This window comes from Equus quagga, chromosome 13 (genome assembly GCF_021613505.1).
Source record: "Equus quagga isolate Etosha38 chromosome 13, UCLA_HA_Equagga_1.0, whole genome shotgun sequence".
Taxonomy (NCBI): domain Eukaryota; kingdom Metazoa; phylum Chordata; class Mammalia; order Perissodactyla; family Equidae; genus Equus; species Equus quagga.
Genome location: NC_060279.1, coordinates 7715482 through 7729876, shown reverse-complemented (window position 1 = coordinate 7729876; position 14395 = coordinate 7715482). Strand labels below are relative to the sequence as shown.

General features: G+C 49.6%; 1 protein-coding gene across 1 annotated transcript; it reads left to right on the top strand.

Moving 5' to 3' along the window:
* The first annotated feature begins 259 nt into the window (after positions 1–259).
* MYOC (myocilin) lies at positions 260–10911 on the top strand. Its single transcript, XM_046682549.1, has 3 exons — positions 260–957; positions 8115–8240; positions 9530–10911. The coding sequence occupies exons 1-3, from the start codon at positions 396–398 to the stop codon at positions 10312–10314; spliced, it is 1473 nt and encodes a 490-aa protein (XP_046538505.1). The 5' UTR covers positions 260–395; the 3' UTR covers positions 10315–10911.
* The last annotated feature ends 3484 nt before the right edge of the window (positions 10912–14395 follow it).

The following is a 14395-nucleotide window of genomic DNA, read 5'->3' as shown; positions in this document are numbered from 1 at the left end:
TCGTGCTGGATGAGGTAGACACCTGTTAGTGTGTGTGCCAAATGCAGTGGGGATACAGGGACTATTATGGAGATGTGGGGTGCATAAAGTGGGGACATTCTTTTCTTAAAAGAAATTCAAAACAGACTTCTGGAAGGTTATTTTCTGAGAATCTTATTTGCAGTGTGAAAACAACCCCCCTGTGCATAGCCCCACCCGGCCTCACGTGGCCACGTCTTTCTCCCCCCACGCAGGGCTGGCTCCCCAGTAGATATAAACCTCTGTGGAGCTGGGGCATAAGCCGGCAGGGCCACCCACCCAGACACCTCGCAGCATAGAAGAGCTTTCCAGAAGGAGCCTCGCCCAGCCTCTGCACTGAGGGCTTCCGTGCACGTTGCTGCAGCTGCAGGCCCAAGATGCCGGCTGTCCAGCTGCTGCTTCTGGCCTGTCTGGCGTGGGAGGTGGGGGCCAGGACAGCCCAGCTCCGGAAGGCCAACGACCGGAGTGGCCGATGCCAGTACACCTTCAGTGTGGCCAGCCCCAGTGAGTCCAGCTGCCCCGAGGAGGGCCAGGCTGTGTCAGCCATCCAGGACCTGCAGAGAGACAGCAGCACCCAGCGTGCGGACCTGGAGTCCATCAAAGCCCGGCTCAGCTCCCTGGAGGGCCTCGTCCACCGGTTGACCTCGGACCAGGCTGCTGGGCCCTTGGAGACCCAGGAGGGACTGCAGAGGGAGCTGGACACCCTGAGGAGGGAGCGAGACCAGCTGGAAACCCAGACAAGGGAGCTGGAGACAGCCTACAGCAACCTCCTCCACGACAAGTCAGCCCTGGAGGAAGAGAAGAGGCGTCTGGGGGCAGAGAAGGAGGATCTGGCCAGGAGGCTGGAAAGCAGCAGCCAGGAGGTGGCAAGGCTGAGAAGAGACCAGTGTCCCCAGGCCCACAGCTCCTCTCAGGACATGCTGCCAGGCTCCAGGGAAGGTAAGAATGGGGGGAGGAGGGGCCCCTGAGTCCAGAAGGTGACATGGTTCATGGTGACCTGTTACAGTTGGCCCAGGCCTGGCCTTCCTTTCTCCCAGAGATAGGGCAAGCAGCGGGAGGCCGATGAGCTGAGGAGGGCAAAGCAATCACTTCCATGCATTGCTAGTAACTTCCCTTCTGAGAGTTCTGTTGAGGTTAGTGGTTCTGAGTTCTTGGCCCAGCCAGGACAAAGTTCTCACAGTGCCCTAGCAAAAGAAGGACTATAAGGACCAGGTGAGATGCGTATGTATATGGTCAATATGGGTATGGTAGCAGACAGATGCCAACTGTCCTCTTTAGAAAACTATCCTTTTGTGAAACTTTGTTTGGAGGTTGTGATTTCTACCTTTGGTGCTAAAAATGACTTCTATTTGTGAAATAACAATAGACGAATGAAATGATGATAGGTGGTGGGTTTGTTTGCTTGTTGTTTAAATGCTCTTCTTTGGCAAAATAAAGAGGCGGTAACTCCTTGTCAGTTCCCTCAACATGCTGTTGTGGAAGTTTTCCTGCTCTTTGTCGGATCTGGAACCTCTGCTTTTAGGTTACCAGACAACTCCTTGAGGGGGCTTTGCCCACTGAGGTGCTCTTCCGTTCATCCTGGCCCCCACTGGGGTGAGTCCGTGCGTGTGCGCCCAGGGAGGGTCACACTCTCTTCATTGGTTGGGAAGACAGTATTTGTGTCACTTTTTGTGAATGTTGTACTTCCAAATATTCATTGTTTAATGAGTTTTCTAATTGTGAGGAAACAAGCAAGTAAATCCAGTTGTGGGACAATTACCCAGACTCTTCAAAGATCTCAATGTCAAGAAAGAAAGAAATGGCGGGGGGGAGGTGCTTAATCTAGATAAAAGGACACTAAAGAGACATGGTGACCAAATGTGGCTCGCCCTGGCTTGGCTCCTGCATCCAGGGGACAAAAGCTTGAAGGGGCAGCTTTGCAATCACTGAGGGTGTTTGAATATGGACTGATTAGATTACGTTATTAATTGATGTTCAATTTCTTGGGTGCGATGGGGTATTGTGGTTGTAAAGAATGTCCTTGCTCTAAGGAGATGCATACTCAGGTACTTAGGAGTGAGGTGTCCGAGTGGCTGCAGTTTGTTTTCAAATAGTTCAGCAAAGACTGTAAATATATAGAGAGTGAGAGTAAGAGAGATAAAACCAATGTGGCAGACTATTAACAACTGGGGTATCTAAACGAACAGCACATGGGGTTTATTGTACCATTCTTTCAACTTTTCTAAAGGTTTGAAAATCTTCCAGATAAAGTGATGGGAAACTGCTTTCTACAAAGGTTTTCTATGTGAAAGGCAAGGTCTGCACAGGTGTGAGACTGAAACCCCAGAGTCAGTGCCTGCGTGTGGCCTTGGGCAAGTCATTGAACCCCTGCACCTTGGTTTCTTATCCATAACATGGCAATGAAATTCTTACTGTGAGTAATCATTTTTGCGGGGTTCAAATGAAATAACTCTAAGATGTAAAGGATTTTTAAAAATCCTCTATTGCTAGAGTTGGAAGAGATCCAATTTTAAATTTTACAACAAAGGAAATTAAGGTCCGAAGACGCTGAGCGGCCCAGGTTGCACAGCTGACCAGTAGGAGAGGTGGGACTTGTTGACGCCGAGTCTCTGAGCACAAAGGAAGGCATCGTTATTAATAGAAGCGTTATGAGGCATTACTCATTTCAGACTGCTAACTAAACGAAGTAACATTCTCTACAAAAACCCCTGTGTGTGTGAAAATAGAGGCAATGTTTTATTCTTTTATTGTCATGTGGTCACTTAACAAGTCTTTGGGAATTTATGAGATGTGTTCTCTGATTTTCTATTCCTTTGTGTCCTTTCCAGCTGCTCCACTTTTGAAATAAGGACAACAGGCCGGTATAGTGACCTCCGGAGTTGGAAGCTCTTTCTAGCAGTGGGGTTTTCATGAGCAGGAAATCACATTAGTACAAGAATGTAGAGCTGGAAGAAGGGGCTAGAGGGCATCCGACATCCCTGGCTCATTCATGCAGATGTGGAAACTGAGGCCCAGAGAGGTTACTCAGCTGGTCCGTAGTCACCTCACCAGCTGGTGGCCAAGCCAGGGCCAGAATTCAGGCCCCTCCACCTGAGGTTCAGTGCCCTTCATGGCTCTGGGGTGACCGACCTGCACTTTATAGAACCTAAAGATAAAAGACAGAAGAGTGACATTTAAACAACAGGGAAAGAAATGTTGAAACAAAAGGTCTGCTTTGAAGTCCCAGAGTTGCGGGTAAAGGGGTATTTGGGGTGGCTGGAATCTAAGCGTGGGTGTGCTTCACACAGTAACTGAGGGGCCAGTGAGGGCTTGTGGGGCTGAGGGAACAAAGGAGAGGCCTGGACTTTTCCTTACACCACCTATAATTCAAATTCTCACTGCCACTGTCTTCACCATGTCACTGTTACATAGAAAAAAAATCTTAGAATTACAGAAGTCACTTGTTTGTACGTCTGTGTGTGTATGTATGAGTTGAGATAAGATATATATATAAAGTTTTGTAGTGAAATGCCTGTAAACCTTTTAAATAAGCTCAAAGTAAAAAAATATACAGATTACTAAAAGGTAACCCAAGTTGGTTATTGGTGTCATGAGAGAAGCTGCACGCTCTGCTTCATTGTGCCTCTGCTTGGGACTGGTCCTCCTGGAGAGCAGGGCCTGGGGCGAGGGCCTGTGGCCAGTGGTTTATATGGGCCCGATCCCAGGGGGAGAGGCGGGGACAGGGGACAGTGAGACAGGGAAGGAAGGAGAGCCAACACGGAGGTGGGGGGCTTCTCCAGTGGGTCACCACGGTGAGGAGCGGAGGCTCATGCCCACCAGGACCTTCTGAAGATCTGTGTAGCATGTGGCAGAGGAAGGGGGCATTTATCCACGGAGCCCATACTCTGCTGGCTGAGGGTCACCCCTTCCACGATGCACAGAGATGGGCTCCAGGCTGCTTCTTGCAGAGTCAGAGAAGCTGAGGCAGAGCAGTGGAGGTGAGGTCCCAGCAGGGACACCTGCACGAGGCAGGTCGCCACAGCAATGGCTGGAAAAAGGTGTGCAGGATGCACAGGAGGGCACCAGAGATGTTCAACACAAGCACCGCAGACTTTGCTTCCTCACCTGCAGGATGGGGACAAAAATCCCCCGTGGGGGTGATTACGCCTTGGAAGTGACATAAGGAAGCGTCCAGCAGGGTGCCTGGATTGTAACTAGAAAGGGCTTCCTTTGCTTGAGCGCCACTATCGTTTTAAAATATCGTTCAAGATCAAAACACCGGCACGTACATAACATCTCTACAGCACGCGCTGATGCTAGAGACAGTGCGCGTTGGAGCCGCACCAGAACAACAGTCTGCCGGCTAATCTTCACTTTCCTAGAGGGTTGGCGACAACCTGTAATTACGTCTCCACTCTTCTTTTTCTTCATCCTCTTCATTTGTATAATATTGACCTAACTTTTCGGGCAGTGATGGGAAAGAACCACAAAAATCATGACAATGTCATTTGCCAATATGTGTTTATATATACAAAGGTATGCAAGTGAGTTAATAAGTTCAGCCTGTAGATTAAGCTCTCTAGAATGTGAGTCTATAAATCAGAAGTAAGGGAGATAGGGCAGAGCATGCAGAAAATTTCCCGAATTTTGTCATAGACATGAACCTTTCAACCACAGAAGGGCTGAATTTTAATAGAAACAAACATGTAAAAGCCCTTGAAAATATGTAACTGTCTGATACAATATAGTCCTTCATATGCTCATAACCTCTTTTTGTTTTCCCCCACATACAGAAGGAAATGTGAGTGATTTTGAAACATTCCAGAGAAATTTTAGTTTTGACACTTCTTTATTGAGAATCGTTTCATTTATAGTTTGAGCTAAGAACACTGAGGCTCCGAGAGTTTGAGCAACTTGCCCAAAGTCACACAGCTGGTACACGGCAGGACTGAACCAGGAAGCTACCACGTCTGGCCCAGATCAGTCCCCTTCACACAACTGCTCCCCTGCCTTTGGGTCTCACATCCTTTCCCTCAGGCTTTGGTCCTCATTCCGGACAGCTTTACTCTGGGAGTCCGGCCATTGCCAGATGCTCCTGGCTGACACAACCAAGAAGAGGCCAGCAGGCTTGTAATCCAACCAGCCCACCTGCCAACTGGCCTTCAGTCCTTCTGGAAGCCATTCCTTGACATTAGGTTTTACTGTGGTTCTTGTTTACTCCGAAGAAAGCGCATAAGGCATAGTTCGTGCAAAAAGTGACGGGCGGGGGATGGCGGGGGAGAGAGAGAGAGCGCGCCAGGAGGTGAAGGGCCCCTGCTCAGAGTCCTGGGGCCGGGGGTGGCACCGGGGCCGGTGGGCCTCCTCCTGGGCGGTGCGGGAGGGAGCCTGGCAGGCAGGCCGGGCTCGGGGTGGGGGTAGGGGGGCGCAGCCTGGGAGCTGCGTGCTGAGCAAGCCGCTGGGATGTGAGCTCCGCTCCTGGAGCTGGTCGCTCCCCAGGGGCCGAGCGGCACCTGGTGGCAGTCCGGTGCCATCCGGAGGAGAGAGCACACAGCAGGTTAGGTCCGGGACGTTTCATTTCTCTTTATTCACTAAGATGGACGAGCAACTAGGGCTGAGGTTGGCCCTGCAGCAAGGACAGACGCCAAGGGCGGGGCCCAGCCGCCCCGAGAGCGGGGGTGTGGACGGGGGCTGCTCGCCCGGGGGCCGGGGGCGCGCGCGGCGGGGGCGCGGCGCAGAGGGGCCAGGCAGAGGCTGCCGAAGGGCTGCGGCCGGGCGGAGGCGGCGAGGTCACGGACGGATGGTGCTGGGCCGGGGCGGGGCCGGGGCTCCCCGGGAGGCCCTCACGCAGCCTGTCCAGCCGGCCCGCGGGGACCGCCGCCCTCCCACCCGTCCTCCGGCGCCCCCTCCCGAGAGAGCTTCACCCCGGGCTCCTTTCAGAGGAGCAAAGCCTTGTTTTCCAGAGAGTACGTCTAGAAAGGTGTATTTGGCACTGAGAGGCAATGACTTTGTAACTGACACATCTCCCCACTCACTACAGGGTGGGGAAGGTCCACAACTGCCCTGGCCTTCGGAGACACGGGTTCAAGCCCTAGTCCCACCCCTTACCAGCTGCGTGACCTGGGGCAAGTTACTTACCCTCTCTGAGCCTGTTTCCTCATCCGCAAAACGAAGATAATAGTTCCCTTTCAGGGCTATGTGGAATAGAGGTCACGGTATTAATCGCCTAGCACAGTACCTGGCTCCTAGGAGCACTTAAGTGGTGGCAATAATTAAATTAGGTGCAGACTGCAGTCCTAAAGCCTATTCTATTTCTCTGAAACTTGTGAAGGCACCAGATCACATAAATAGTTTATGTGAAACTGCTTTGAAATGTGGAAAGAGCTCTAATTACCTGTTAATCATCTCTTTTCACAGAGAAGCTGTTTTTCAGTATTTTGGTGCCAGGATTTTAACCTGAAGGGCAGGCAGCTGGGGTGTGGCGAGGGAACTCTCTAGATGCCACTGCAGTATTTCTCTCTCCCTCACGTTGCCTGAAACCAGCTCCTGTATTCTGAGAATTAATTGAAACAATTAAGAAGTTTGGATTATCCTGAGGAATAGTCTGCGATGCTCTAAGGAAAGGAAAACAGCTTCCCTTGGGGAGCTTGCTCGACGACCCGATCTTGAGAAATTGCCCAGCCAGGACCCAGCCTCAGGCGTCACATCGGCCGCCCTCGGCGTTGTCCTGCACACCTGGGAACCCGGGCTGGGAGCCAGGTCATCTCCAGGGGCGGAGAACTGATCGAGCGGGTCAGCAAGAGCAGAGGCCCGTGTAGTAAGCATGCCTTTTTATTCGGCCGCTTTGACCTCTGGGCCTGCAACCATTGGTGGGACCGCCCCTCGCGGCGTCAGCCGGTTCGGCTCCTGGAGGGAGCACAGGACGCCCCTGCAGCACGCCTTTCACGTGCAAACCCATCCATCCAGAGCCCACCCTGCACCCCCCTCACTACTGGGCTTTCACACTCAGGCCACGGTTCCCCTGCCCTGATCATCCCAGGCCAGGTACCAGACAAATGGGGACAGCTCTATGCCCCATAGCCTGCCCAGATTATTCAAAGTAGCCAATGCTAAAGCTGCTTCCGCTGTTTCATGCGTTCCTTCCCACGGAAACCACGATAAAGGCTCTTGCCCACGCTTCCCCTCTCCCTGACCCACCCTGGTGCTTCCCCGTGTGGCCCCCTGTGGGGTGGTGTGCCCCTCCTCTTGGGATCAGTGAGTATAACAAACTGTCTTTTCAGTGGCAATCGTCTCCTGATGTGTTGGCCTCATCACACTTAAATCATCATCAAACCTACATTTTAAAACAACTAAGCCTGTTCCTTGTGGCTCTTCTTTTTCCTTGTATTCCAGGACTGCCATATGACCATAATCCCAAGCCAAAGGAGCCATGTGTGACACACTGTGATGACTTAATCTCACCAATGTGACCCACACCTCTTCCCTTCTCCATGGCTCAACCCCCCCTAAATTCCCATAGGAATCCTGCACACTCTCTTCCTTGTCCAAAACTGGTCAGAAAGGGATCTGACAGGATATTTCAACAGAGCATGTAAAGATTAAGACCTTACCTCTTACAGGAAAATCTGCATTGTGACAAGGAAAGCAAAATCTAAGTCATGTGGGGAATTGTTAATTGTTGAATTTCGGGCATCCCAGAAGATGCTAAGGACCTCTCCAATATCCCTGAATCACAGCTCACCTACTCATAAATCGACCTTCCAGTGGGAATTCTTTCAACTGTGTACAAGCTCACTTTATTGTATTTTGACTACCCTACTCTGTGCTAGGCACATTGCTATGCAATTTATTTGTGAGCTTTTTATTACGGAATTTTTCAAACATTCACAAAAGTAGAGAGAGCAACATGAACCCCAACATACCCATCACCCAGCTCTGACCGTTGTCAGCGTATCCAATCTTATTTCCTCTTCCCCTCCTCCCTGCCCCCGTTTATTATCTTTAAACAAATTTCAAACATCATCATTTCTTTGGAAGCCCATTTAAATGCCATCCTCAACATCGTCCATCATGGGTGGTTTTTCCTACCAGTACAATTTTGTCTCTTTCTTTTAACGCAGTTTCTCGATGGAATTTGGAGAACGTGGAATTCCAGGAGCTAAAGTCAGAGTTAACTGAGGTCCGTGCTTCTGGACGTTTGAAGGAGAGTCCATCAGGCGTGCCCAGGAGTGAAGAGGGAGACGCTGGTATGAAGTTAGCTCTTTTCTCTCTTGTACCCATGTGGTCTTTATCCGTGTCTAGCTCTGTGTCAGAGTCGGTCAGCCCACCCTGGGAGTCGGGGGCAGGACAGGTAACTTCCCTGGGAGCAGAGACAGGGAGGGGGAGAGGAACAGACCCCCTTTCTAGGGCATGCCGGCAGGAAGTTGGCCTGTCCCCAGTAAAGCCTGTATCTTATCAGAGAAGGCTGGGGAAGATGCCTATTTCACCTACTCACTTGTTGTATAGAACTAATTACACCTGAAAAGTTACATTTGTCAGCAGATCCTTCATATCTTTATCTGAGGGCCAGATGGACACCATGCACCATCTCAGCACACAGTTTGTCGCTAAAGCTATCTTTTCTGAATTGGAGGTACTTAGGAAAAGTACAATTGTCCCCCTCCAAAGCGTTCCCTGAAAGCCAGACTTTAGGAGGAAGCCTGTGGTTCTCAGAAATTGTGACCATCCATGGTACTGACAATTATTGCTAGCCCTGAAGGGCAACATGGGGATGGGGAGTTTTGAAATATTCAAAATATGACGCCCTGAGCTGGGAGCAGCAAAGAGGTTCCACCTTCCATAGGGAAATGGAAGGGGCCCATTCAAGTACAGAGATTTGTTGTGATTCACCTAAATCTACATTTTCAACCATCTCTTTATTACATTTTTAAAATTATATTCAGGTTTTGTGGTATTAAAATGATGCTGAAATATGTGGTCCATTGGTTAGGAAAACCTTTATAAATATAAATATAAAACCTTTGTTTTATAGCGATTATTATCATGACTTGGTTTTTGTCTCATTTTTTAAAATAATGAAATAAATCAGACATGACAGTCAGAGAGAGTCATCTAATGAACCCCCACAGGCCCCCTGCAGCTGCAGTCAAATATGACAAATACAGTTTGAAGTTTTCTCTGTGCAGCCCTCACCCTTACAGCTGATATGGCTGGAAGCTCAGTTCATATCACATATTGATCACAAACATTGACTGGGCATTTACTCCCTACCAAGCACTCAACAGGTATCATTACATTTAAAACTTACAACAGCCCTACTACCCGAAACACTATTATTATCCCCTTTTTTGCAAATCAGGAAACCGAGGCTTAGAGAGCTAAGCGTCAGTCACACCCCCAGGGGGTGGCAAAGCCCGGATTTAAACCCAGACGGTCTGTCCCTGGGGTTCTCGCTTCTGCTGCCTCTGCCACGCTTCCACGTCGTGGAAAGATGGTGGACAAGTGTTCTGTGTTTTGTCTATTTTGAATTCACCAGGATGTGGAGAGCTCGTTTGGGTGGGAGAGCCTCTCACTCTAAGAACAGCGGAAACAATCACGGGCAAGTACGGCGTGTGGATGAGAGACCCCCAGCCCGCGCACCCCTCCACCCGGGAGACCACGTGGAGAATCGACACCGTCGGCTCCGACATCCGCCAGGTTTTCGAGTACGAGCTCTTCAGCCAGTTCCTGCGGGGCTACCCTTCCAAGGTGCACGTGCTGCCCCGGCCGCTGGAGAGCACCGGCGCCGTGGTTTACGCCGGGAGCCTCTATTTCCAGGCGGCCGAGTCCAGAACGGTGGTCAGGTATGAGCTGAACACCGAGACAGTGAGGGCGGAGAAGGAACTACCGGGAGCCGGCTACCACGGCCAGTTCCCGTATTCATGGGGCGGCTACACGGACATTGACCTGGCTGTGGATGAGACAGGCCTCTGGGTCATCTACAGCACCGAGGAGGCCAAGGGCGCCATCGTCCTCTCCAAACTGAACCCGGAGAATCTGGAACTTGAACAAACCTGGGAGACTAACATCCGTAAGCAGTCGGTGGCCAACGCCTTCATCATCTGCGGCACCTTGTACACTGTCAGCAGCTACTCATCACCGGATGCTACCGTCAACTTTGCGTATGACACAGGCACGGGGAGCAGCAAGGCCCTGGCCGTCCCGTTCAAGAACCGGTACAAGTACAGCAGCATGATTGACTACAACCCCCTGGAGAAGAAGCTCTTTGCCTGGGACAACTTCAACATGGTCACCTACGACATCAAGCTCTCCAAGATGTGAAGAGCAGCCAGGCTGTGTCAGAAAAGGCAGGAGGAGGTGAGGGTCCGGGCTCCCGAGGGAGAGCCAGCCAGCCAAAGCCATGTTGCTTTTCCCTGCTTTCCAAGCTTTCATTAATCCAGAAGAATGTGCATTGTCATCATGTCTGACCGGCCGGGAACAGCAATCTGGGCATTTAAACAGGTTCACAATAGATATTTTCTTCTGTCAGCTTTTAAAGAGATGTTTAACAAAAACAGCTTATGTTTTCTGGTGATTTGGGGCAAAAGCTATAATACATAGTAGTTTTCTTCATGAAAACCACAAGCCTTTTTATAAATAGCTGTCAGTGGCTGAAGAGGGTAAGTTTGGAGGAGAAAAGTTTGGGACAAACAGGTGGCCATGTGGAATCTAGGGCCACCCCCTGCTCTTGCATGTCGCATGGTTACCATAAGCCACAATAAAACCAATGCTTCTAAAGGACGAGGAAGAGCTCTTGTGGCAGCACCGCACGTGTGTAAGATGGGTTTGCCATGGGTAGCTTCTAATGCTTCAGGGAGAGCCCAGTTGGGTATTTCATAACCTTTGTCCTGTGAAATAAAATTATCTTATACAGCATTCTCTCTGAACTTTGTGGGACACCTTGTTTTTGAGAACAGTACAGATCTCAACGCTCGGATAATTCCTCTGGGTTGGGAGCTGTGATTGCGGGATGCTAAAGTGTGTAGTATGTGTGTGTGTGTGTGTGTGTGTGTGTGTGTCCTAATCTCCTCTTTTATAAGGACAGTCAAATTGGATTAGAGCCCACTCTAATGATCTCATTTTGGTTTAATTACCTCTTTAAAGGCCTTGTCTCCAAAGACAGTCCCATTCTGAGGTCCTGGGTGTTAGGATTTTAACATGTGAGTGGGGGAGGGGCCACAATTCAGCCTACAACTGGGGATTGCCGTTCTAGCCCACTGACAGCAGACTCTTAAAGACTAGAAAACCCGGAAGTCAGAAAGCATGAACTCATTCCCCCTTCTAAGCACCTTTCACTGCCGGGTGCTGAATGAGAAGCGGAAGGTGAGGAGCCGCCTTTGGGGGATGAGATGAGCAGTGAGAGCGCGCTACAGGTGAGGTGAATCTGCTTGCACAGTCCTGCCCTTGGCTCCTTTTCTTTCCTTCCGTCAGCTACTGCTTCTGGCTTTGGGATGGAAGAAGAGGGTGAATGAAGGAGGAACAGAGGGAAGACGAAAACTCTCACTTCACTTAGCTTCCAGGACGTTAGTATCCTCCTACATCATTCACTGCTCCTTCCTGGTTTCTCTTGCTGGTTCTTTCCTTTAGCCTGTATTCGTCAGGGTTCTCCAGAGAAACAGAAGTGATAAAATATATAAAAAGATTTATTATGAACAATTGGCTCATGTGATTATGAATGCTGAGAGGTCCCACGATCTGCGGTCTGCAAGCTGGACGCCCAGGGAAGCTAGTGGTGTAATTCAGTCCAAATCTGAAGACCTGTGCACCAGGGGAGCTGATGGTGTAAAACCCAGGCCAAGAAAAGGAAGCGGGCGGGCAGGACGCGAAAGGCGCAGACTCCTCCTTCCTCCACCTTTTGTGTTCTATTCAGGCCCTAAATGGATTGGATGATGCTCACCCACATGGGAGAGGGCAGTCTGCTTCACTGAGTCCACGCATTCAAATGCAAGTTTCATCTGGAAATACCCTCGAAGGCAACCCAGGATGATGTTTAATCTGGGCTCCCTAGGACCAGTCAAATTGACACATAAGATTAACCATCACATAGCCCAATATCTTAAGATTGAAGTGCCCCTGGGCCCAGTTTAGGGTCTCTTCTCCATCTGCTCATTCCTCTGGTGATCTCCTCTAGCATCATGGCTTTAAATGCCATCTCTATGCTGGTGACTCCCCCAGTTTCTAGCTCCAGCCCAGACAGTGCTCCTGAACTCGAGTCATATATTCATTTGCCCACTTGCCATCTCCATTTAAATGTCTATTAGGCATAACAAACCAGCAAGAATAGAATTTCTGAGTTTCCCTACCCCACCCGCCTCGGACACACCAAATCTGCTCTTCTTGAAGCTGATGGAAACTCCATCCTTCCAGTTGCTCAGGCCAAAAATCTTAGAATCATTCTTTATTCCTCTCTCTCATAACCCCACATCCAGTCCATCAGAGGCTTTTGTTGGTTCCATCTTCAAATACACAGATTCAGAATCTGACCACATATCTCACCACCCTAAACTGCTACTTGTCCAAGTTACCGTCATCTTTTTCCTGGATCACTACAATAGACTCTGAAGCGATCCTGCTCCCTCCCCGGCATGGCCTATTCTCCAGCCAGCAGCCAGAGTGACCCCACTGAAATACAAGCCAGAGCAGGCCTCTCCTTTTCTGAAAACCCTCCATGGCTTCCCATCTCATTCAAAGTCAGACTGCAAAGCCCCACATGACCTACCTCCTTCCCCCATCACTGTGACTTCATCTTCTAGAATGTTCTCTCCTTCCCCCTGCTCCAGCCCAGCTCCACTGGCCTCCTTGCCCTCCTTTGAATACACCAGGCACACTTTTGTCTTCAGGCCTTTGCAAGCTCTTCTCTCTGCCCCAGATGTCCACACACCTGACTCCTTCACTGCCCTCACGTCTTTACTCTAATGTCGCCTAATGAGGCCTACCCAGACCATCCTATTTAAAATTTCAACTGACCTGCTGCTTCCTCTGCCACTTCTAATCTTTCTTACCCTGTCTTATCATTTTAAAATTTCTTTTCCATTACATTTATCATTTCCTGACATATGATATAATTCACTGTTTTTAAATCGTATGTAATACTTTTTGTCAGTCTTCTCCCACTGGAATGTAAATTCTCTCGGGCCAAGGATTGGTTGTTTTGTTCAATGATATGTCCCTAGGACAGAGCCCAGTTCACATAGCAGGTACTCAATAATGCTGTCTGAACAAATGAATGAACAGAGAAAACATCCTGGAACTTGCTCAGAAACAACTGGAAATAAAACTACAAGAGTTAGTCCTCCCTGCTCTTTCTCCTCCTTGATTTTCTATTCTTAACTGGCTGTGTGACCTTAGACATGTCACGTAACCTCTGTTGCAGCGTGTCTGATAGAGCCTTCTGTAATGATGGTTGTGTTCTATATCTGCAACATCCAACATGGCAGCCACCAGCCACATGTAGCTACTGAGCACTTGAAATGTGGCTAGTATAACTGAGGACCTGAATTTTCTATTTTATTTAATTTTAATGAATTTAAATTTAAGTAGCCACATGTGGCCAGGGACTACCCTATTGGACAGTGCAGGTTCATTTCCTCATCTGACGGAGGATGAGGTTGTGTGCATGTTGAGCACCCAGCTGGCAGGGACAGGTGCTCTGTGCATACTCCCCCTGCCCCATGCTGCTGCAGCAGACCCCAAGTCAGGAAGTGGGCTTCCACACCATAGCACAGCCTGCTGGCTGTGTGGGGAGGGGGACCTGAGCGCATTTCAGGGGCAGGTTTGGCAAGAGAACACTCATAAGTGCTCTGTGAAGAAGTGGGTGACAAGATGACACTGAAGGACATTCCCCCTGTGTGGGTTTGAATGATCACATTTTTTATGCTTTCAGACTATCTAGAAGAGCCTGGAAGTCCTTAGAGGCGCTTTGGGGTCCACAAGAGACTTGAGTGTGGGATCTTACAGCACACTTCTCCTCTCCAGCCAGGTCACTCTACACCCGATGCGTCTCAGGTTCGGGTTCTCCTGTTACAGAGTTTGAAGTTCACTTACATCTCCTAGAAGAAAACTTGGAAAATATTGTCCATAAACGTGAAACGCAAGCAGCCTAGCCCCAGCACAGGAGAGATGGGTGCAGCTCAGTCAAACAGGTACAAAGGGCTGCCGTGTCCCAGGCCGAGTTTGGAAAACCCAAATTCCTCCGAGTCCTCTGGAGCTCGAATCTTTAGAGCCACGGAGACCTGGACCTTTCTCTAACCCAGGTTTAGAAACAAACATTGAAGCCTGATAATTTTTTTTCTTTAATTCGAATACAACTGACTACCATGAGCGTTCTACAGCATGGTGTAAATTAAAGTTCAGATATATACAC